Source organism: Trichechus manatus, unplaced genomic scaffold (genome assembly GCF_000243295.1).
Source record: "Trichechus manatus latirostris isolate Lorelei unplaced genomic scaffold, TriManLat1.0 scaffold00072, whole genome shotgun sequence".
Classification (NCBI taxonomy): Eukaryota; Metazoa; Chordata; class Mammalia; order Sirenia; family Trichechidae; genus Trichechus; species Trichechus manatus.
The window spans coordinates 12,122,449-12,147,329 of NW_004444008.1; the positions used below are offsets into that span (position 1 = coordinate 12,122,449).

The 24,881-nt window shown below is 46.2% G+C and overlaps 1 protein-coding gene across 1 annotated transcript in view; it reads left to right on the forward strand.

Moving 5' to 3' along the window:
- Positions 1-6,530: 6,530 nt before the first annotated feature.
- ANKRD33B (ankyrin repeat domain 33B) overlaps positions 6,531-24,881 on the forward strand; it is a 41,136-nt gene continuing 22,785 nt past the window's right edge. The window contains exons 1-2 of the mRNA XM_023734824.1: positions 6,531-6,599; positions 6,834-6,963. Of these exons, the coding sequence (XP_023590592.1) occupies positions 6,531-6,599; positions 6,834-6,963 (199 nt within the window). The remainder of the gene's footprint in view (positions 6,600-6,833; positions 6,964-24,881) is intronic.

Genomic DNA, 24,881 nt, shown 5'->3' on the forward strand with positions numbered 1-24,881 from the left:
GTTCTGACTCATAGTGACCCCATGTACAACAGAACGAAACACTGCCCGGTCCTGTGCCATCCTCACAGTCGTTGCTGTGTTTGAGCCCATTGTTGCAGCCACTGTGTCAATCCATCTGATTGAAAGTCTTCCTCTTTTTTTTGCTGTCCCTCAACTTTACAAAGCATGATGACGTTCTCCAGGGACTGGTCCCTTTTGATAACATGTCCAAAGTATGTGAGATGAAGTCTCGCCATCCTGGCTTCTAAGGAACACTCTGGCTGTATTTCTTCCAAGACAAAATGGAGCCCCTGCTTTTGTACAAGTTTTAAATCTAAGTCCAGTGTGACTCAAGGACAGAGGCTTTATTCATACCCTCCCCCTCAACCCTCATTTTGGTGGTCCTTTAAATCTTCATTTCATGATGTAATTTTAGTGGAGTTAAACAATTGCCAATTAGACAGTTATCTTGCAGGTCTCACCCCTGTTGACTTGCAGGGACCCAGTGGCATTGGTCTCAGGGAGGGCTGCTGGCTCTGAGATGTTGGGGGACACAGAACAAAACTGTTGTTGAGTCTATTCCGACTCATTACGACCCTATGTGTTACCGAGCGGAACTGCTCCCAGAGAGTTTTCTTGGCTGTAATCTTTACCCATTACTGGCAAGTCTCTTCCAACTCATAGCAACCCTACAGGACACAATAGAACTGCCCCCATGGGGATTCCAAGGCTGTAATCTTTACAGAAGCAGTTTGCCACATCTTTCTCCCACGGAGTGGCTGGTGGATTCGAACCACTGATCGTTCGGTTAGCAGCCAAGCACTTTAATCTCTGTGCCACCAGGGCTCCTTGCTGTAATCTTTGCAGGAGCAGATCTCCAGGCCTTTCTTCCATAGGCCACTGGGTGGGTTTGAACCCCAACCTTTAGTTAGCGAAAACCGTTTTCACCCAAGCAGTGAAGGTAAAAATACTTTCTGATGACGTTTTTGGGTGAGCTGGCCCCAAAGGTTAGGAGGTTGAGGCCCCTGGCCAGCTGAGGGAGGATTGTACTTGAGGATGTGGAATGATTGCGTTTGTATGTTGGAGATTATTCTAGAAAACATGGAAGATCATGGACGGAAGGGAAGAAAGACAGGCAGCCCCTTACCCACCTGTGGCTACTGTAGTAATGTATGTTAATTTATTCTCTTCTTCCAAGCCATCCGCTGGAGTTTTACCTTTGTACAAATGTTGCAATCCAAGTTCCGAGGGTTAAAAACACAGAGAGAATATAGTTGAACAAAGTAGTTTCAGAAAATTACTAACAACCTGAAACCATAAATCTAAATGACAGGTTGGCATGGACAATAAAATTTGTATTGCATGCAAAATTTAGCCTAAAGGGAAATTGTTTTGAATTACCGACAACCTGGAATTTGTCAAACATTAATTCAACGACTACCAGATAAGCCCTACCTTGGAGAGAATTCACTTGGTATATTTTCCCATTTATGTATTTATTTGTTTATTAGGCATCTTTAGAAGCAGAAAATTTCGTTAGAAGCAGAAAAGCATGAATAAAAGAAAATATCACCTGTGACCCTACCGTGTGCACTTGGAGAAGGACATTGAAACACATCCAAACAGGGGCAATCTCTAAGCTGTGCCCCTCCCAATCTTAGCACCCAGGGACGATCTCTAAGCTGCGCCCCCGCATTTGAGTGCCCAGGGGCAATCTCTAAGCTCTGCCTCCCACCCCCAATTTGAGTCCCCAGGGGCAATCTCTAAGCTGTACCCCCACCCCCGTTTGAGTGCCCAGGGGCAGTCTCGAAGTTGTGCCCCCACACAATCTTCTTTCTTCCACCTCTTCTAGTAGAATTGGTACCCTGAATTTGGTTTTCTATTTGCTGAAGCTTGGTAATCAAGAGTAGCAAAGACAAGTTTAAAGGCGTAGAAGCAAATAAGGGTTCTTCCTTACAAGGGGGCAAGACAGCAGTGTTAGATCAGTACTGTCTTGGGGCCAAGATGGATCGCTAGATCAATGGACCCAAACTTCAAAGTGGATTCACCCATTTATGGGACACTGGGCTGTGCCTCAGCCTGGTGTTACAAGTCAGTGGGAAACGAATAGACTTGTCCATAAATTGGGCTTAGAAAGTCCTCTCCCCACAAGAAAAAGTAAAATTAGATTCCCACAATATATTAGCCACGAAAATGAAGTCTGTGTGTATTAGGGACCTAACTGTGAAACACTGAACTTCAGAACTTTTAGCATAAAATACAGAGGAATATCTTTCTGGTCTTCGAATATGAAGGATTTCCTAAACATGTCCCAAAAAGCATCATCATAAAGGAAAAATGGAGCTGGGCTGTATAATAGTCTCCTAGAGCTGCCATAACAAATTATCACGAAGGGGTGGCTCAAAACACGGAGGTTTATTGTCAAAACAACAGAGATTTATTGCCTTGCCATTCTGGAGCTGGGAGTCTGAATTCAGGGGGTTGGGAGGACAAAGTTTTTTTTTTTTTCCTAGAAGAAGATCCTTTCTTTTCTTTCTTGGCTTCTGGTAGCCTCAGATGTTCCTTATCTTACAGCTGTGGCATAGTTCTGTGTCATATGGCCATCTTCCCTGTATGTCTCTCTGTCTCTTCTCTTTTATAAGGACATCACTCAGAGTGGATTAGGGCCCACCCCACTTCAGTATGACCCCGTGTGAACTGATAACGTCTTCAAAGACCCTATTTCCACACAGGGTCATGTTCACAGGTACTAGGGGTTAAGCCTTCAACATTTCCTTTGGGAGACACGGTTCAATCCATAACAGGCCTGTTACTTCACTACTCATTATTTTTCTGTAATCGGTTTAAGTAAAGAGCTGGTGTTATGGGATCTTGCAATTATTAAGACATTTATAAAATACCGCTTCTTTGGACTCTCTTTTGGAGTATTGCTTAGTTAGATGGTAAGGAGGCATCTTGAGAACACTTTCAGAAAGGAAAATTGGAGGCAGTCTCGTGGGTGTGGGGCAGAACTGGGAAGCTAATTTCTCTCAGGAAATTTATCCATTGTATTTGCCGAGATCAAATGATATAAGTTACTTTTATCCCAGATTTCTCCTCCCGCTCTCTGCCCCCTCACCAATGGAATATTCTTTTCTTAGGCCCCTGATGATTTTAATTTGCATCTTCTGAAAAGTTAATTGCAGGAACACATTGCAGTAGCTTCAGTTCTAGAAGGCCAGCCTAGTGTCTATTTTGTAATGTTTGACTGGACAGATTTTCAGACTCACAAACAATCATTTTCTTGGGATTATTGACTCTGCTGATCATGCCTCATCATTCTTCTGGCCTTCTCAGTTGTAAACAAGTCTCAAGGGACCGGGAAACATTTCTCAGACAGAGTAAAACATACTTCCCCTCACACATACTTGTAGTTTTTTTTTTTTTTTATTAGAGATTTAACAGGAAAGAACATTACTCTTGTTGCAGCCACTGTGTCAGTCCATCTCATTGAGAGTCTTCCTCTTTTTCGCTGACCCTGCACTTTACCAAGCATGATGTCCTTCTCCAGGGACTGATCCCCCCAATAACACGTCCAAAGTATGTGAGACAAAGTCTTGCCATCTTCGCTTCTAAGGAGCATTCTGGTTTGTGCTCCTTGCAAGACAAATTTATTCATTTTTGTGGCAGTCCATGGTATATTCAGTGTTCTTCCCCAACACCACAATTCAAAGCCATCAATTCTTCGGTCTTCCTTATTTATTGTCCAGCTTTTGCATGCATATGAGGTGATTGAAAACACCATGGCTTGAGTCAGGCATACCTTAGTCTTCAAGGGGACGTCTTTGCTTTAAAGAGGTCTTTTGCATCAGATTTGCCCAATGCAATGCATCTTTTGATTTCTTGACTGCTGCTTCTATGAATGTTGATTGTGGATCCAAGTAAAATGAAATCCTTGACAACTTCAATCTTTTCTCCATTTATCATGATGTTGCTTATTGGTGCAGTTGTGAGGATTTTTGTTTTCTTTATGTTGAAGTGTAATCCATACTCAAGGCTGTGGTCTTGGATCTTCACCAGTAAGTGCTTCAAGTCCTCTTCTCTTTCAGCAGGTAAGGTTGTGCCATCGGCATATCGCAGGTTGTTAATGAGTCTTCCTCCAATCCTGATGCCACGTTCTTCTTCACGTAGTCCAGCTTCTTGGATTATTTGCTTAGCATACAGATTGAATAAATTGAAAGGATACAACCCTGACACACACCTTCCCTGACTTTAAACCTTGCAGTATCCCCTTGTTGTATTTGAACGACTTGATCTATGTACGGTTTCCTCGTGAGCACAATTAAGTGTTCTGGAATTCCTATTCTTCCCAGTATTTTCCATAAGTTGTTATGATCCACACAGTCGAATGCCTTTGCATAGTCAGTAAAACACAGGTAAACATCTTTCTGGTATTCTCTGCTTTTAGCCAGGATCCATCCGACATCAGCAGTGACATCCCTGGTTCCACGTCCTCTTCTCAATCCGGCTTGAATCCAGTCTCTCACACGGAAGGCAAGAATTCTACCCCTGAACCACCAGTGCCCCACTCCATAAATCCTTTCATAAAGCTACATAAACATTCCTCCTTTCCTGTCGGTGATATTATTATGGCGAAACGTGTTTTATTAAGAATGGATTTTTCAAGTAACTGAAGTTTACTGTCTTGGTTCCAAACTTAAACAAGAAAGAAATCACTATGAATAATGGGATTTTTTCTTACATTGAACTTGGGAGCTCTCTTTTTCTTCAGGAGGATCAGGACAATCGCTCTGCTGGTGTCATGCCACGTGCCTATAGGGTCTGGATGAGCTTCTTGTGTCTCTGTCTCTCCCCTGAATGTGGGCAGCTCTCCTTTCTCCTGCCGACTGTGCCGGGGACTAGCTCTAGATCTGACCCTTCTCCCTCTTCCCCGACAGCGCCTTCTTTTTTCAGTTGTTTGCAGTGGTTCTGAAAACCGTATTTCCAAATGAGAATATTATTAATGTAAACATTGTGTTTCCTTGCTTGTTTTTCAAAACTCTCCCAGTAAAGCAGAGAGTTTGAAATAGTGTAAAATCCTAGATTTGAACTTGGACCTGTTCGACGTTTGGAATAAAGCCCAGAAGGTCGGGGTAAAGGTGGTGATTGTTTGTAGTGATGTGAGTCCCTGAGTGGGAAGACAGTGTCTCTGCATTTTATACCGAACCCTCAAGTGTCATCATCCGTTCTTTTCTGGCGGTCTTCATTTCGGACCTAAGATTATACTAAGATTTCTGAGACTACCTTTGATGGGCAGAGGAGTGAGAGAGGGAGGGGAAGGGGCTGTGGTTCCAGAAAAGACCAGCTCACTGGTCAGGGTAGGAGGTAGCACTGCTATGGGGGAGGGAGGGTGAGAAGAAACTGGAAGGGAACTTCAGGAACCCTTGTGGGCATCCCTCTGGTATCCACCCGTGGAGAGTCCACCTTTCAACCAGAGTCTGGAAGTGTTATGGACTGAATTGTATCCCTCCAGAATTTGTGTTGGAATCCTCACCCCTGTATCTGTGGAGGAGCCCTGGTGGTCAGCAGTTGGAATCCACCAGCTTCTCCTTGGAAGCCCTACAGGGTAGTTCTCCTCTGTCCTATAGGGTCACTGTGACAATGGGTTTGGTTTTTTGGCGGGCGGGGGGGGGGATATCTGTGGGTATAATCCTATTTGGCAGTAAAGTCTTTGTTAGGTTAATGTGGTCACCTCATTGTAGGGTGTGTCCTAAACCTAATCTCTCCTGACTATAAAAAGAGCAGATTACGTTCTCTGGTAAGCTTCAGGCCTTCAACTGATTGGATGAGGTCCACCCACCTTATCCAAGGTAATCTCCTTTACTAAAAGTCAAGTCAGTGTGGATGTTAAACCCATTGCCATGGAGTCCATTTCGACTCACGGCAACCCAAGAGGGCAGAGTAGAAATGCCCCCTAGGGTTTCCAAGGCTGCAATCTTTATGGATGGTTAAGTAGAAGATCAGTGAAAAAGAGGAAGACCCTCAACTAGAAGGAATGACACAGTGGCTGCAGCAATGGGCTTAAGCATAATAACAATTGTGAATAATAACAATTGTGAGGATCGTGCAGTACCAGGCAATGTTTCGTCCTGTTGTACATGGGGTCACTGTGAGTTCAACAACAATCTTTATGGAAGCAGACTGCCACATCTTTCTCCCAAGGAGCAGCTGGTAGGTTCAAACTGTCAACCTTTCACTGTGCCTCCAGGGCTCCTTTTGTAGATGTTAACCATATCTGAAAAATACACTCACAGCAACATCTAGACTAGTGTTTGAGCAGACATCTGGGCAGTGAAGCCTGGCCAAGTGAACACACCCCTCAATATCCTCTTGGCTTATTCCCTCACCTCCTCCACATCTTGGCCCCATGTCATCTTCTCAGCGAGGCCCACCGAAGCCAGCATCTTTGCTACTGAAACACATCCCAGCCCTGCATGCTCAGCCTCCCCTACCATATCCAACTTTCTAACGTACTCCCTAATTTGTATATTTATATGTCATGTCTGCAGGGCATGGTCTTCTTCCCCCCATTAGAAGGCAAGCTCCAGGAGGCAGACATCTTGGTCACTGATGTTTCCCAGGCACGATGCCTGGCTCATAGCTGGCTCAATACGCATTTGAGAATGAAGGAGTAGCTGGCCTACTCTGAACCGTCACTGAGAACCAGGCCTTAGGGTTCTCTGCACTCCCACTGCTGTGCTGTGGCCACCTGTCCTAGCCCTCCCTGAGGGGCGGTGGGGCTCCCTGGGGGCTGCCATGCTGTGATTGGTAATGCTCGGTCTCTGCCCTCTGACCACTTCCTCTTTCGTTTCTAGACTGGCCTTATTGTTGCCTGCTACCACGGCTTCCTGGATACTGTGGTAGCCTTAGCAGAGTGCCCCCACATTGACGTCAACTGGCAGGACCTCGAGGGGAACACGGCCCTCATCGTGGCTGCACAGGCAGGTAAGACCCGGCCGGACCCCTAGCATCTGCCGAAAGCAGCTGCTGTGCAGCATGGGGGGCTTGTGCTTCACCTGAGCTCATGAGTTTGATGAAGGAAGTGTGGAAATTGACAAGAAAAGATGTTCTGCTACACACAGGTGCAGGACAAGGGCTGATGAGCATGAGTTCCCATTCTCTTTTTGCATTAGAAACAGTACAGTGTTAACCCACTTGTGCAGAATTCAATATTGGACAGATCTAGCTCCGATACTGTCTTTCAGTATGAAGCTGCACCAGAAACCCAATCTTGGCACCACTGCACCTACAACACCACACCCCACCCGGCCCTTGAGGACAGGGCAGAGCCAGATGCTGGTGAACTCACTAGTGGCACAGACATTCTCATGTGTTTTACCCATAGTTAATGTATGAAAGCAGACATACACAGAAGGTAACGGCAAAACATTTGGCCAACTACGAGTTTAGAGGGAGCAGAGTCCACAAGACTACCTCACTTCTGACACCAACTGCAAGTTCAGGGGTCTCCCAGAACTACCCCTCAGGCTTGATAATTGACTAGCAGGACTCACAGAACTCACTGAAAGCTGTTATGCTCATGGTTATGGTATATTACAGGGAAAGGATACAGATTCATCAGCCAAGGGGAGAAGTACATAAGGCATAGTTCAAGAGAGTCCAGTAGAGCTTCCATTCTCCTCTCCCGAGGAGTGAGGGTGCATCACCTTGCAGGTATCCATGTGTGATGATATGCATGGTGTATTGCCAACCAAGGAAGCTCACCTGTGCTTTGACGTCCAGGGTTTTTATTGGGGTTCCATTATATAGGCAGGTTTCTGGGAGGCACAGTTTGCACTTGACTACTAACCAAAAGCTGGCAGTTCAGACCCACTCAGCAACACCATGGAAGAAAGGCCTGACGATCTGCTTCCATTAAGATTATAGCCAAGAAAATCCTATGGAGCAGTTCTACTCTGTAACACATCAGGTTGCCATGAGTCTAAATCGACTAAATGGCAAAGGTTTTTGTTTTTGTTTTTTTTAATTATGTAGGCATAATTAATTGATTGCCCATGTGGTTGATCTCAGTCTCCAGGCCAATTGATACTTTGTGACTCGTAGCCCCTGCCCTAAATAACAGGGTTGGACATTCTGGCATGGTCAGTCAGCCCCCACCCTAAATCCCGTTGTTACTATCTGGCTAGCCCAAAGCCTGCAGGCAAACAAAGATTGCTTCCTAGGAGTTTAAGGCAAAGGCCAGACCTCTTTCTGGACAAGGTTAAGTTGTTTCTTATAGAATTTAATCTTATAGATTTAAAGAAAATCTAGGAACTGCTCTTGTAGCTCTTAGAGTACCCATGTAACAAGGTAGGATAGATAAACCAGGGAGAGAGTCTTGTAGTATGTGTCCGAGTAAGTGTCCTTCCGCCCTTGATGGTCATCTTGAGAGGCCAGTACTTACGCCATCATTGCCAAGTGCATGGTGGATCTCCTCTTTCAGAATTGTATTCAGGCTGTTTTTAAGACCCACATGAAAGCTACGCTTGTCCCTTCATAATTACACTTCACTTATAACCAATGGCATGAACCAGGCTTATAGCTGACCACATTCAAAATAATTGTAACCATGGTGTGAAACCAGGCTTATAGCTGACAGGCGTTCAAAATATTTGCAACCATCGCGTGAACCAAGTTCACAGCTGACCACGTTCAAAATACTTGGCTTCCAAAGATTCTGTCTATTTCATCAGTCAGGTTCTCAGTTGGAAACAAAGAAGCCAACTTTGGTAAAATCAGGAAGAAAGGGGGTTTGCTCCTTAATGGAATGTGGGACAGCTCATGGAGCTGTTAGGAATCTAGAGAATTGGACGCAGGGTGAGGAAGCCCACCTCATGGACCTGGTAAGGAAGTTTCTGCCCTTGCCTCCAGCGAGAGTCTGCCCTGCTCCTTCCTGCACCAGGAGCCCCTGTGTCAAGGGCGTTGTGGGTGTATGAGACTGTGGGGGGCAGGTAGACAGGACAAGCCAGTGTCTGGCAGCGTCAACCCCCTAGTGGGAGGTGGTCTGTGCACCTGATTTTCCAACAAGATGCACAGGTAGAGACCCGTCCAAAGTAGAAAGGCATCCGAGGCCGTGCTCCTGAAATTCACTTCTTATTTTCCAAGCGTGGTGCTTTGCCTCGATCGTGGATGCTCCGGCTTTGAAAGCCCGGTTCCCAGCTTCTACAGCAAGATCATAAAGGGCCATTGCGATTCGGTCAGTGGCTCCCGGGATTCTGGCTCATTGAAGAGGCATCATTGCCCCCCATGGGCCAGGCACTGGGTGGGACCTGGATACAGACATGAAGGGCAGTTCTGCCCTTGAGGAAGTCTCCAGGTGACAGAGGACCAACCAGCCATCCCTTCATTCTGAAATGTTTATTGAGCACTGACCACAAGTGGGAGTCCTTGGGTAGTGCAAACAGTTGATACATTTGGCTGCTATCTGAAAGGTAGGAGGTTCAAATCCAACCAGAGGTACCTCAGAAGAAAGGTCTGGCAATCTACTTCCAAAAAACCAGCCACTAAAAACCCTATGGAGCACAGTTCTACTCTGAGACACATAGGGTCACCAGGAGTCAGAGCTGATTTGATGGTAACAGGTTACTGATGACTATAAGTCAGGCACTGTGCTTGGAGAATGGAGTCCTGGTGGTGCAGTGGTTAAAGCATTCAGCTGCTAACTGAACAGTCAGCAGTTCAAAAACACCACCAGCTCCATGGCAGAAAGATGTGGCAGTCTGCTTCTGTAAAGATGTACAGCCTTGGGCATTCACCTGGAGAATGGGAACCAGACAAGGATGCCCTTTATCACCACTCTTATTCAACATTGTGCTGGAGCTCCTAGCCAGAGCAATAAGGCAAGAAAAAGAAATAAAGGGCATCCAGATTGGTAAGGAAGAAGTGAAAGTATCCATATCTGCAGATGATATGATCCTATACACAGAAAACCTCAAAGAATCTATAAGAAAACTACTAGAACTAATAGAAGATTTCAACGAAGTATCAGGATACAAGATAAGCATACAAAAATCAGTTGGCTCCTTTTACACCAACAAAGAGAACTTCAAAAGGAAATCACCAAGTCAATACCATTTACGATAGCCCTCAAGAAGATAAAATACTTAGGAATAAACCTAACCAGAGACATAAAAGAGTTATATAAAAAAAACTACAAAACACTACTGCAAGAAACCAAAAGAGACCTACATAAGTGGAAAAACATACCATGCTCATGGATAGGAAGACTCAACATTGTGAAAATGTCAATTCTACCCAAAGCGATCTACAGATACAATGCAATCCCGATCCATATTCCAACAGTAATTTTTAACAAGGTGGAGAAAAAAATCACCAACTTCGTATGGAAAGGGAAGAGTTCCCAGTGGGAGGCCTTACACTACCTGATTTTAGAACCTATTATACTGCCATGGTAGTCAAAACAGCCTGGTACTGGTACAACAAACAGACACATAGACCAATGGAACAGAATTGAAAACCTAGATGTAAATTCATCCACCTATGAGCAGCTGGTATTTGACAAAGGCCCAAAGTCTGTTAAATGGGGAAAAAACAGTCTCCTTAACAAATGGTACTGGCATAACTGGATATCTGTTTGCAAGAAAATAAAACAAGACTGTCATGGATTCAATTATGTCCCCCCAAAATATGCATATCAATTTGGCCAGGCTGTGGTTCCCAGTGCTGTGTGATTGTCCACCATTTTTTCATCTGTTGTGATTTTCCTGTGTGTTGTAAATCCTACTTCTATGATGTTAATGAGGTGGGATAGGTGGAAGTTATGTTAATGAGGCAGGACTTAATCTACAAGATTGGATTGTCTTGAGCCAATTTCTTTTGAGATACAAGAGACAAGCAAGCAGAGAGACAGGGGAACCTCATACCACCAAGAAAGCAGTGCCAGGAGCAGAGCACGTCCTTTGGATCCAGGGTTCCTGCGGGGAGAAGCTCCTAGTCCCGGGGAAGATTGATGACAAGGACCTTCCTCCAGAGCCAACAGAGAAAGCCTTCCCCTGGGGCTGACACCCTGATTTTGGACTTGTAGCCTACTAGGCTGTGAGAGAATAAACTTCTGTTTGTTAAAGCCATCCACTTGTGGTATTTCTGTTATAGCAGCACTAGATGGCTAAGACAAAGACCTATACCTCATACCATGTACAAAAACTAACTCAAATAGCAAAATGATGGAAACAACCTAGATGCCCATCAACAGTTGAATGGATAAACAAACTGTGGTACATACAAACAATGGAGTACTATGCAACAAGAAAGAACAATGATGAATCTGTGAAGAATCTCATAACATGGATGAAACTGGAGGACATTATGCTGAGTGAAGTAAGTCGATCACAAAACGACAAATATTGTATGAGATCACTCTTATAAGAACTCAAGAAAAGGTTTAAGCACAGAAGAAAACATTCTTTGATGTTTATGAAGGTGGGGAGTAAGGGAGAGGGGAATTGACTAACTAGATAGTAGACAAGAATCATCTTAGGTGAAGAGAAGGATAACACACAGTATAGGGGAAGTCAGCACAACTGGACTAAAGCAAAAGCTAAGAAGTTTCCTGGACACAACCAAACAAGGGCAGGGGTCTGGAGACCATAGTTTCAGAGGACATCTAGGTCGATTGGCATAACAAAGTTTATTAAGAAAATGTTCTGCATCCCACTTTGGTGAGTGGCATCCGGGGTCTTAAAAGCTAGCGAGTGGCCATCTAAGATGCATCAGTTGGTCCCAACCCACTTGTAGCAAAGGAGAATGAAGAACACCAAAGACACAAGGAAAATATTAGCCCAAGAGACAAAAGACCCACATAAACCAGAGACTCCATCAGCCTGAGACAAGAAGAACTAGATGGTGCCTGGCTACCACCAGTGACCACCCCGACAGGGAACACAATAGAGAGTCCCTGATGGAGCAGGAGAAAGTTAGGGTGCAGAACTCAAATTCTAGTAAGAAGACCAGATGTAATGTTCTGAGACCTGAGGAGCCCCCACAGCCATGGCTCCCGGACACTCCCCCAGCCCTTTGTCTTTGAAAGTTTTAAGTTGATGAAATATAAAAAGATGATTGTAGCAATGATTCTCAGTGACATGATTTGGGCTGTAAATGTTATAATAAGAGGAAGTTTATATTCAAACATTGAACTATAGTTGTCAAATATGATGGGCTTTGCTGAAAGATATCATTTCTTAAAATTTAAAGCTATAAGTCTTTTCTCTAATATTCCAGAAGTAGGAAATCTGCCTTTCCTAGCAGGTAAAAATATTTATTTCCCAACAAACCTCAGTGGAACAGAACTTTCTGTTAGCATTTGTTGTAGATTGAATTCTGTCCCCTCAAAACATGTGTTGGAATCCTAATCCCTATACCTGTGAATTTGATCCCTTTTTGGAGTATGGTTTTCTTTGTTACATTAATGGAGCCATATCAGTGTTGAATGGTTCCTAAACCTAATCACTTCTGAGTTATAAAAAGAACAGAATAGCCACAGAAGGAAGAACATATTGGGAAAGATAGAGGCCACATGAAGATTGCCAAGGAACCAAGGAACACTGGGGCTACAGAAGCTGAAAGATACAAGGATCTCCCCCCACCCCCCAGAGCCAACAGAGACAGAGCCTTCCCCTATAGCTGTTGTTGTTGTTGTTAGATGCCATCGAGTCAGTTCTGACTCCGTAGTGACCTTATGTACAAAAGAATGAAACACTGCCGGGTCCTGCACCATCCTCGTGATTGTTGTTGTGCTTGAGGTCATTGTTGCAGCCACTGTGTCAATCCATCTTTTGAGGGCCTTCCTCTACTTTACCAAGCATGATGTCCTTCTCCAGGGACAGATCCCTCCTAATAACATGTCCAAAGTATGTGAGATGTACTCTAGCAATTCTTGCTTCTAAGGAGCATTCTGGTTGTACTTCTTCCAAGACAGACTTGTTAGTTCTTTTAGCAGTCCATGGTATAGTCAATATTCTTTGCCAACACAATTCTTCCTCGGTCTTCCTTGTTCATTGTCCAGCTTTCTCATGCATATGAGGCGGTTGAAAACACCATGGCTTGGGTCAGGCGCACCTTAGTCTTCAAGGTGACATCTTTGCTTTTCAACACTTTAAAGAGGTCTTTTGTAGCAGATTTGCCCAGTGCAGTGCATCTTTTTGATTTCTTGACTGCTGCTTCCTTGGGTGTTGATTGTGGAGCCATGTAAAGTGAAATCAGTTCAAGCAGATACAGACCAAATGGGCGGCTCCTGCCCAGAGGCAGGATGAGAAGGCAGGAAGGGACAGGAGCTGAATGAATGGACACAGGAAACCTGGAGTGGAAACGGGGGGTGTGCTGTCATAGAGATGGCAGCTGATGTCACCTAACAATACGTGTATAAATTTTGGAATGACAAATTAACTTGAGCTGTACACTGTCACCTGAAGCACACACACACAAAAAGTGATTTCAGCCTTGGAAACCCTGTGGGGTTGCTATGAGTTGGAATCGACTCAACAGCAGTGGGTTGGGTTTGGTGTGGTGCTTGGAGAGTGGAGAAAGAGAAGTAGGCACCGAGCTGGACACCCCTGGGAGTAGCACTATGGCGGGGTGCGTGCCTTGGGTGCCGTGGGGACGAGAACACTCCCCCAGCCTTGGAGCTCAGGACGGAGGCCTGGTAGAGGGGGGCTAGGCTGTGTCAGGGAGTCAGGGGCCAGGTGTTCCAGCCCAAGCACCGCACAGCCTCCGCTAGTCAGTGCAGCTGTGGGAGCGTGTCTAGGAGACGAGAGGTGCCAATCCCCTGGCCCCCACCTGCCGAGTGTGCCCTACCCTGCTTTTGTAGTCTGCATCACTCAGGAGGGAACAAGCAGGGGACAGGGGAGGGTTAGGGTTCGTACAGAACTTATTTTTCTTAACTGCATATTAAAAGCATTTTCTTGTTTTATCTTAATTGACTCATCGTGAGGAAGTGATTTTGCCGAACTTGTTTCTGAAGGTGGAGGTACCTGAACCTCCCAGGGCTGTTCCTTCCCTGTGAGCAAGGTTACCTTAGAGCCATGAACAGGCAGCAGAGCCACCTGGGGCAGGTAAAAGCTCAGGTGGTTGGGCCCCAGCCCAGGTTTCTGATTGAGTAGGCCTGGCGTGGGGCTTGAGAACCTGCATTTCTAATAAGGCCCCTGCAGTGTGAGTTGAGGCTGATGTTGCAGGTAGGAGGGTATAGGGGGTGGACCACACTCTGAGAACTGTGCCCTTGGGCAGCACGCAGAAGGGTGGGCAAGGATGTCGCTCAGTGGACCTTAAAGGTCAGAAGAATCACAGATCTTAAGCAAGATGGTGTCAGATGGACTCAAAGCAAAGGCATTAATAAATTAAAGTAAAAATAAGGAAAGCTTGCCTGTCCCGTGTGTGGTATTCTACCAAAGAAAGGCTGTTTGGGCCAGGGCTTTGAACTGGTTCGTTCTGGTTCGAATCCCTGCTGAGAATTTGCATTTCTAATAAGCTACCAGGCACTGCTAAGGGTTGGGGACCGATTCTGAGACCCACTAGTAGAGCAGTGGTTCTCAAAATTTATTATCCCTAAGAATCACCTGAGGATCTTGTTAAAATGTAGATTCTGATTCAGTATATGTGGAGTGGAAATGCAAACTTTCAGCAGGGGTTCGAACAGGAATGAACTGGTTCGAAGCCCTAGTTCGGCTTTTAGCTGAGAAAATCAAGGTGACGTCCTAGTTTAATCTAATTCCTTAAGCAGTTTCATTTATTTGGTGATTTCTTAATTACAAAGGTTTTACAGTAATCTATGCTTATAGTAAAAAAAAAAAAAAAATCAATACGGAAATACTTTAAAAAGTGAAAGGAAACCATCGCCACTATCCATTTCCAAATTTCTTCTTCACCCTTAACAAAAAACTTGTGTCCCTTAAAAGCAATACACCTCCACTTCCCCCTTCCCCAACCCCTGGTAATCTAACCACTAATACGCTTTATGCTTTTGCCTATTCGATGTAAGTGGGATCATGCAATATTTGCTTGTGTGTGTGTGTGTGTGTGTGTGTGTGTGTGTGTGTGTGTGTGACTAACACATTTCATTCAGCATAATGTTTTCAAGGTTCATCTGTGTTGTGGCATATATCAGAACTTCATTTCTTTTTTCAGCTGAACAATATTCCATTGTATGTATATGCCGCATTTTCTTTATGCGTTCTTTGCTAATAATAGCGATTATCGTACAACATGGTGAATGAAATTAATGTCACTAAATTGTACGCGTAGAAATGGTTGAAATGGCAAGTGTTTGTTATATATGTTGTTGTGTGCTGCCGAGTTGATTCGACTCACAGCCGCCCCATGTGACAGCAGAACTGCCCCATAGGATTTCCTGGGCTGTGATGTTTACAGGAACAGATCATGAGGTCTTCTCCACAGCTTTCAACTGCTTCATTCCAGTTTGAACCCCTGCTGAGAATTTGCATTTCTAACAAGTTCCCTGCTGAGGATTTGCATGTCCACCTCAGATATACTGAATCAGAATCTACATTTTAACAAGCTCTCCATGTGGTTCTTATGTATAACTTCCTTGGAGAGGCTGATGGGTTCGAACGGCTGACCTTGCGGTTAGCAGCCGAGCACTTAACCATTGCACCACCAGGGCTCCTTTTGTTATATATTGTTATATATAGTTCACCACAATTAAAAAAATACTTAAAAAAAGAAAAAAATTTAAAGACCCCTTCTCGCGCTCTGAAATGCTCCAGCTCACAAAGTGGTACTCAGGTATCAGGCAGTAATCACGCTCCAGCTACATTATCCTGCTAGACTTCTCTCTCTCTTTTTCAAACACACATGTGCTTGCAAACCCATGCACACACTTCTTACTTACGTAAATAGGCTAATTCTATATGGATGGTGATTTCATTTTGTTTTCACTGAACATTCTAGATCTTTCCATATCAATATACCTACAGTGAAAGTCACACCTCCGTCAATGTGATTGTTGACTCATGTGAGTAGCCCCACTAGACTTTACGTTTTGGGGGCGGGGATCCTGGGTGCTTCTGCTCCTTGTGGTAGATCCAGCATGTAGCCCAGTCCTTGACCAGGAAGTAACTATAAGTATATATTTGTTTTTAAAGAGGATATTGTACAGAATAGATGAACCATAATTTATTTAACTGCCCCACAGTTATTGGATGTGCATGTGTTCAAATACACCTATTACAAATGATGCTGCATCAAAGCCATTTGTGTGTGAGGGGGGACATTTTGGGGGAGAGTGTATCAGTCTGGGTCTTGGCAGGAAACAGGTTGGGTGGCAGGCATGTTCAGAGGGCTACACTGAGGAATTGGTACAGGGACTATTTATAGAGGTGTGGGCAGCGCACTTGGCTAACGCGGTCAGCTGCTAACCAAAAGGCTAGAGGTTTCAGCTCACCCTGAGGTGCCTCAGAAGAAAGGCCTGGCCATCTGCTTCCAAAAAAATCAGCCATTGAAAACCCTATGGAGGGCAGTTCTACTCTGACACGCATGGGGTCACCATGAGTCGAAATCGACTCGACTGCACCTGGTTACTGGTTGGCTGGGCAGAATTAAGGGAACCAAGGCCAGAAGGGCTAAGGGGAGGGACCCCGGGGAGAGTGGCCCACAGCTGAGGGGTGGAGACAGGAGCAGGGGTAGATACCCACTCTCGCTCCTCTTCTGCCCCGACCCCCTGTGAGCCCAACCAGAAACTTCAGGGTGAGCGAGGCAGGCAGGAGCAGTCTGTGGAGGTCACCCTCCCAGGGGACAGCAGGGCGGAGGGGGAGGAGACCCGCAGCAGTGCACAGACAGCCTGCGAATGGAATTGCTGCATCAGACAGTGAGGTGTGTGTTAGGGTTAACGAGCTGCTGCCCCCTGGCTTCTGAAAGAGCCGTCCCCATTCATACTGTCCTGAGCCTGTCTTAGTCATCTAGTGCTGCTATAACAGAAATACCACAAGTGGATGGTTTTAACAAAGCGAAGTTTATTTCCTTACAGTAAGGTAGGCTAAAAGTCCAAATTCAGGGTGTCAGCTCCAGGGGAAGGCTTTCTGTCTCTCGGCCTTCTCATTAGTGTTCCCCCAGACTAGGAGCTTCTCGGCGCAGGGACCCCAGTCCAAAGGACACGCGCTGCTCCCGGCACTGCTTTCTTGATGGTATGAGGCCCCCCAATTCTCCACTTGCTTCCCTTTCCTTTTGTCTCTTACAAGAGATTAAAGGTGGTTGCAGGCCACACCCGAGGGAAACTCCCTTTACATGGGGATCAGGGATGTGACCTGGGTTAGGGTGGTGTTACAATCCCACCCTAATCCTCTTTAATGTAAAATTAGAATCACAAAATGGAGGACAACCACACAACCCTGGGAATCATGGCCTAGCCAAATTGATAACACGTTTTTGGGGGGACGCAGTTCAGTCCCTGACAGTGCCCGATCGTGTTCTCGCCAGCCCTGGAGCGGGTCGGCCATTCCCATTTTGCCGACTCAGAATGGGCTGTTCTTGTTGCCTCCAGTTGTATCCCCTGGTTATTGCTGGAGCCCCAGGTCTGTTAGGATGCTTGTGGCTGCGGTCTCCCGAATCCCCAGCTAAACGTGGCTTCAACGAAGAGGACAGAACCTCCTCTCACACCAGAAGTCTGGAGGTGGCAGTTCAAGGGTTCCTTAATCGAGTGGCTCCGAGATGCCAGGGACTTGGGTTAGCTTCTCAGAAACGCTCTTGACCTTTTACATTTGGTCGTGATTTTAGTCTGATCTTGTGGTGATCTTTTTGGTCCTTTGAAGGGTTTTCTTGCTTCTCTTTCAGATAAGAATTTAGAACTTGGTGAGTCTCTGTAGATTTCCTAACATGGCGTTGCTTTTCCTATAAGCTCTGGTTTTCTGGGCTATTCTGACTGGTCACAGCAATGTCACCCCCCCCCCCACCTACTGGCTGGACAGGAGGCAGCCAGGCCAGCTCAGCAGCTTTGCGGGCTCCTCAGTCAGACCCCTGTCCGCCCGCCCCCAGCCTGTGCTGTCCAGAGAGCAAGGGCTGGCGGAACTGCCCTGCCTCCATGGCGTCCAAAGTAGCCTCTCCGTGCACATTCTTTCAGTGGTTAAGAGCTACAGCTGCTAACCAAAAGGTTGGCAGTTCGAATCCACCAGCTGCTCCTTGGAAACGCTGCGGGGCAGTTCTTCTCTGTCCTGTAGGGTCGCTATGAGTCAGAATCGACTCGACGACAACAGGTTTTTATTATTATTTAAGTCCCTTCCCCTTTGCTGGTAACTGAGATTCGCTGATGTCAGGCCACAAGGTGATCTTTGGCCCTTACCCACCTGCAGGCAGGACACCTTTTGACATTCCAATTAAGTAAGCCTGGTTTAGAAGAGGAAAGAAAAGATGAGCAACTTTGGGTGAAAAAGACCGCCGGCAGGATTAATTTTTGGCCAGGAGTTGTTTTTTTTTTTTTTTAAACGGTTAATTTTTAAAATTTTATGGTTAATTAAGAAAACTTAAAAATCAGAGTAAGATGTCTGTTATTAATTTTTCTCTTCACCATGTCCCGTTGGCCAAAGTGTCTCTTGACACAGAGTCACATGACAAAGGGCGGGGTGAAGACCTGGGGCCCTTAATGCAATCTACAGTACCAATTCCGAAAGCTCACGGGACCAGCCCTGCAGAGGAGGAGAGGGTGAAGAGCCCAAACCAAACCCGTTGCCGGCGAGTTGGATTCCGACTCATAGCGACCCTATAGGACAGAGTAGAACTGCCCCAAAGGGTTTCCAAAGAGCGGCTGGTGGATTCAGATTGCCGACCTTTTGTTTAGCAGCTGAGTTCTCAACCACTGTGCCACCAGGGTTCCAGGGTGAAGAGAGGAGTTGTTAAAAAGGATAAAAACTCACCGAAATTTGAATGTGAAGTTTATTCTCAACAGTTGTTCTATATGCATGTAGGGAGACGAGTTTGATACCAGAAAAGGCAAGTAGCTTGAGGAAGCTAGGTACAATGGGGCTTATAAAAAGAAGGAAACCCATTACCATCGTGTCAGTTCCAACTGAGCAACCCTGTAGGACAGAGTAGAATCACCCCGTAGAGTTTCCAAGGAACACCTGTGGATTCGAACTGCCGACCTTTTGGTTAGCAGCCATAGCACTTAACTACTGTGCCACCAGGATTTCTATAAAAAGAAGAGGCGGGAGAAACAGAGAAGATCAACCATTGGCTGATCTTGACGTGATTGTTTAACCCTGTCTTCCCCGTTTACTGAGATCAACGGATAACAGGTTATTTCTGGCCTGATTGCTAACACTTTGGCCCTCCAGCCAGCTGCAGTGATTAAGTGTTAGGCTGCTAACAAAGGATCCACCAAGACCTCCCCTTGGAAACCCTGTGGGGCAGCTCTGCTCTGCCCTATAGGGTTGCCCTGAGTTGGAATTGGATGGCAGTGGGTTTGGTTTTTTTGTTTCTTTGCTTCCACCCACCTGCAGCCATGAGGCTTTTTGAGATTTAAATTAGGAGCCAACAGTCTGGCAACTATCCTTTTCTAGCAGGATAAGAGAAACTTACATTGCTATAGGGTAGTTTCTGGCAGGCTTTTGTTTTTTTCCCCCTTTAAATGTTATTTATTTTGTTGTTGTTGCTGAGAAAATACACAGCAAAACATACATTGATTCAACAGTTTCTACATATACATTTAGTGACATTGATTACATACCTCACCCACCTTTTCTGAGTTGTTCCTCCCTCATTAACATAAACTCACTGCCCTAAGGTTCCCATCCAGTCTTTCAAGTTGCTGAGTTGCTGTAATTTGATCCCGTATAGATAGTTCTTAAAAGAGCGTAATGCTCTAGGCAGACCTTTTTTACTAGTTAAGCTAAACTATTGTTTGGTTTTAAGAAGACTTCAGGGGATATTTTTGGTTCAAGGTTCAAAGATAATCTGAAGGCAATAGTTTCAGGGGTTTATCCACCCTCCCTGGCTCCAGATCTGATGGTTAATATTTGGTTTCATGGATCAGAAAAACCTTAAAATCAATGTAAGATGTCTGTGACTAATTTTCCTCTTCAACAGATGTAACTGACAGTCCAGCTGTCCCACGGCAGGGGGAGCAGAGAGCCTCTGAAGCACAGGAGGAGGGGTTAGCGCCTTAAATGGGAGAAGCAGCACCCCCCCTTCAGTAGGAGGGAGGGGATGGAATGCTTGTGAATGTGGGGAGTTTGTGGTGTGAGGATGGAAAGTTGAGGGGATTCTCTTGCGGTTTCTGTTCCCTCTGTAAAGTAGGCAGTGAGTCATGTCTGGGAGAGGGGCTTTCTGGGACCTAGGTGACTGAAGACTGGGAACATTTAAAATTTCCCACATGAGCCTTGAGGAACAGTCAACCAGGAATCCCAGAAGCGTTGTCGGGTTGGGCTGAGAGGTCAGTCGAGCTTGGGTACCACAGATTTCTACCCAAGTGCCTAGCTACTATCTGAAAGGTTGGCGGTTCTAACCCATCGAGCTGCTCCGTGGGAGAAAAGACCCAGCGATCAGCTCCTGTAAAGATTACAACCTAGAAAACCCTACAGGGCAGTACCACTCTATCACATGGGGTCGCTATGAGTTGCAATCTACCTGACGGCACCTAACAACAACGCGCTCTCAGTAGAGGCATTGGTAGTGCAGGGGCAGAATTTTTGCCTTGAATGCAGGAGACACAGGTTCAATTCCTGGCAACGCACCTCATGCGCAGCTGCCACCTGTCTGTCCGTGGAGGCTCGTGTGTTGCTATGATGCTGAACAGGTTTCAGTGGAGCTTCCAGACTAAGATGGACTAGGAAGAAGGGCCTGGTGCTCTCCTTCCAAAACTCAGCCAGTGAAAAGCCTATGGATCACGATGATCTGATCCACAGCTGATCATGGGGATGGCGCAGGACCAGGCAGCATTTCGTTCCATTGTGCGTGGGGTTGCCATGAGTTGGGGGCCAACTTGACGACAGCTAACAACAACGACACTCTCAATGGAGGCGCCATTGGCCGCTGACAGCCAAGCCAGAATTCTGGGGAGGGCTGGGGAGGTAGGATGGTGCTGGGGGTCATCTCTGACTTTTCCGTTTGTTACCCGGCTCAGCCACACAGTCCCCAAATCCTGCCCATTCACATCCTTAGCAGTGAGTGCTCTGATTCTACTGTCTCTCCTCCAGCCTTCTGGGCAGTTTGACCATCATCTTCTGACCGTTGGATCCCCCCACGGCCTCCCGATTCTCCCTTCCCCCGTCACAGGCTAAGGCTTGGGCACAGTGTGGAGCTGATCCAGCCACACCAGGCGGGTGGCCGTGAATCACGGTCTCTTCCTTGTGCTCTTGTCAAATGGTCCTGTGCTAGGTGCCCCCCCCCCCCCGCTTTCTGAAATTAAATTTTGACAGAAGATTCATGTTAAGATTTACAGAAAAGTTGCAAAAATCACACACAGAGTTTCCGAATACCCCACACCAAGCTTCCCCTGTTGTTAAGGTCTTATGTTAGTGTGATACCTTTGGCATAACCGAAAGGTTGGCAGTTCAAACTCAGCCAGAGGTGCCTTGGAAGAAAGGCCTGGTGATCTGCTTCTGAAAGGTCATAGCCACGAAAACGCTATGGAGCAGTTCTACTCGAAACGCATGCAGTCACCATGAGTTGGAATCGACTCAGTGGCAATTGGTTTGGTTTTTGGGTTTTTAATGAACCAGTATCGATGCATTATTACTAACTATATTCCATACTTTGTTCAGATTTCCTTAGTTTTTACCTCCTGTCCTTTTCCTGTTCTAGGATCCCATATTACATTTTGCTGCCATGTCTCCCGAGGCTCCTCTAAGCTGTGACAGTTTCTCATACTGTCCTTGTTTTGACAACTTGACAGTTTGGGGGAGTACTGAGAAGGGTTTTGTTGAATGTCTCTAAATTGGGGTTTGTCTGCTGGTTTTCTTAGGGTCAGCCTGGAGTCATGGGTTTGGGGAGGAAGACCACAGAGTTGAAGTGCCATTCTCATCACGTCGTATCAAGGGTACACGCTCTCAGTATGACTCATCCCTGTTGACATTGACCTTGATCACCTGGCTGAGGTGTGTTTGTCAGGTTTCTCCACTGTGAAGCTGTTTCTCCCCCTTTCCATATTGAACTCTTGTGAAGAAGCCCCTGTGAGCAATTCTCAAGTTAAGGGGTGGGAGTCAGGCTCCACCTCTTTGAGAGTAGAAAGTCTACATCGCTTAGAATTCTTCTGTACAGAGATTTGTCTGTTCTGCCAGGTGATTTTTACACATCTTATCTCCTGAGGTTTTCACAATTCTGTGGGGTCGATATTATCAGCTCCCATTTTACAGCTAAGGAAACAGACTCGGTGAGGTTGATTCACCTGCCCTAGGTCACCCAGATTTTAAGTAGCAGGTCTGGGACTTGAACTTGGGGTATTCCTGAGGTCTCTGGCTGGCCTGTTGTCTAATAATCCTACTGAAGCTGTTTCCATGCAGACTCCACTCAGTCCCTGAGTCACTGGTATCCTTTTCTCAGGCAGGCTAAGGCTCACTGGGGGGATATTCGTGGAATCTCTGTGGTGAGCCTGGTGAGCACACCTTTTAAAAGAACTTCCTCTGAGGATTTCAAGAACCAAATCCCATTCCATAAGGTCTAAGCTGGACTCAGTTCAGACTAGATTTCAATACGGTGCATGTTCAAAAAAAAAAAAAAAAAAAAAATTGCCATAGAGTCATTTCCAAATCATGTGGTAACCCCATGTGTGCCAGAGCAGAACTGCACTCTACAGGATTTTCAATTGCTGGGATCTTTTGGAAATAGTTCACCAGGCCTTTCTTCCGAGGTGCCTCTGGGTGGAGTTGAACCGCCAACTTTTTGGTTAGTAGCGAGTACTTAACTATTTGAGCCACCCAGGGACTCCGATGGTACATGTTAGGCTTGTGTTTGGAAGGAAGACTTCGTTTATATTATGGTATTATGTAGATATTACTAGAGAAAAGGAAAGCTCCCTTAGAATACTTGTCATGGTTTTTAAGAAGCAAAGACAATATTTACACATTCTTAGAAGCAGGGATCCCCCTTGATTTCCATTGACCAAGGTCTTCTGCATGGTAAGGTATTGTTTGCTGTCTTGGGAGAGCTCTTGGGGAGCAGGGAGTGCTTTCATGGGCCACTGGCAGCTCCAGCCTGCGGCCAGAACCAGCTGACTGCACGCTGGTTTCTCTGAACTCAGCACACTGTGCAGAACGGATCTGTATAATGGGCGGCTTGCTTTGTGCATTTCCGTCTTTCCTCTCCTCATCTGTTCAAAGTATTTAGGATATATCCGTGCAGAGGACATCCTGCTGAAAATGGCAATGGACACCCTATTTCATATTTTTAAAGAAATGGCTCTAAAGGACTTGCAATTCGTTTCAGCTACAACCCTGGCTAAATCTGACCCGTGCCACAGTTACACCTTCGAGTGGACTAAAATCACACTGAGTTCAAAGGCCCTCCTTTCCCCTGCCATTTAGAGCCATTTTAAAGCTGCCTTGGGCCCCTGACAATGGGCATTTGGCATTATCACCCCCTGCCCAGACCCCAACCTCAGACAGTAAATGATGACAGAGGGCAGGGGTGTCACTGGGTCAAAAACCATCTGCAACTGGTTGGAAACTGTGAGTCAGGGTTTCTCTCCCAGAAAGCCACATATTTCATCTGTTAATATGTGCTGTGAGTTCAGGAGGTGGACAGAGGCCGATGGTGAGCAGACAGCAGTGTTTCTAGACCAGTCTGCACTCCGATTTTTGTTGTTTGTTTTGGTTGATGAAAAGTTCATGAGAAGCGAATGCATAGGATTTAATGTGGCCCGGTCAGAAGCTGGAGTGGCCGTGTGTCTCACTCGGAAAAGGAAGCTGGATTCTGGCCTGGACCTCTGAATCCATCAGGGTTTGGGTGGGAAGACAGAGCCACGCGAAATATGGTTGTGGTTGTTGCTGGGTGCCATGGAGTCGATTTCGACTCAGTGACCCTATGTGACAGAGTAGAACTGTCTCATAGGATTTCCTAGGCTGTAATCTTTACTGGAGCAGATTGTCAGGTCCTTCTCCCGTGGAGCTACTGCCTGGGTTCGAACCTCCAACCTTTCAGTTAGCAGCCGAGCGCTTAGCCATTATTCTACCAGGGCTCCTTGTCTTATGTATCGGGGGATTTAATATTGGGCTTGCACAACCATTGTAAGAGCTGGGAAGCGAAGGCCGAGGGTGCCGCGGTGACCCAGAGGGCTCAGCCACAGCAGGGAAGCTATGGTTCTCAGGCTCACTCAGCCTTCTTCTCAGCCCACAGGGCACGGTGGGCAGTTCTCACAGAGCACCTGGGGGCTGCTTCGACCTCATGCCCCCTGTCTGCAGGAGCCTCGGGAGAGCTTCTCTCCTGCTTCCCAAAGCTCACCCAAGGGCGGCCGTGGTAGCCTGTAACCTGAAATCCATGGGGGGCAGGAATCTGGGACCTGTGGGTTCCTGGCTTTCCTGGGGGAAGGATGGGAGGCGAGTTAACGGCAGACAGCACATCACAGTGTCCACCACAATGTCTGTCACAATGTCCACCACAGTGTCCACCACAATGTCCACCACAGTGTCACCACAGTGTCCGTCACCGTGTCCACCACAGTGTCCGTCACTGTGTCCACCACAACATCCGTCACTGTGTCACCACAACGTCCGTCACTGTGTCCACCACGTCCGTCACTGTGTCACCATGTCCATCACAGTGTCACCACAACGTCCGTCACTGTGTCACCACGTCTGTCACTGTGTCACCACACCATCCGTCACTGTGTCACCACGTCCGTCACTGTGTCACCACAACGTCCGTCAGTGTCACCACGTCCGTCACTGTGTCACCACGTCCGTCACTGTGTC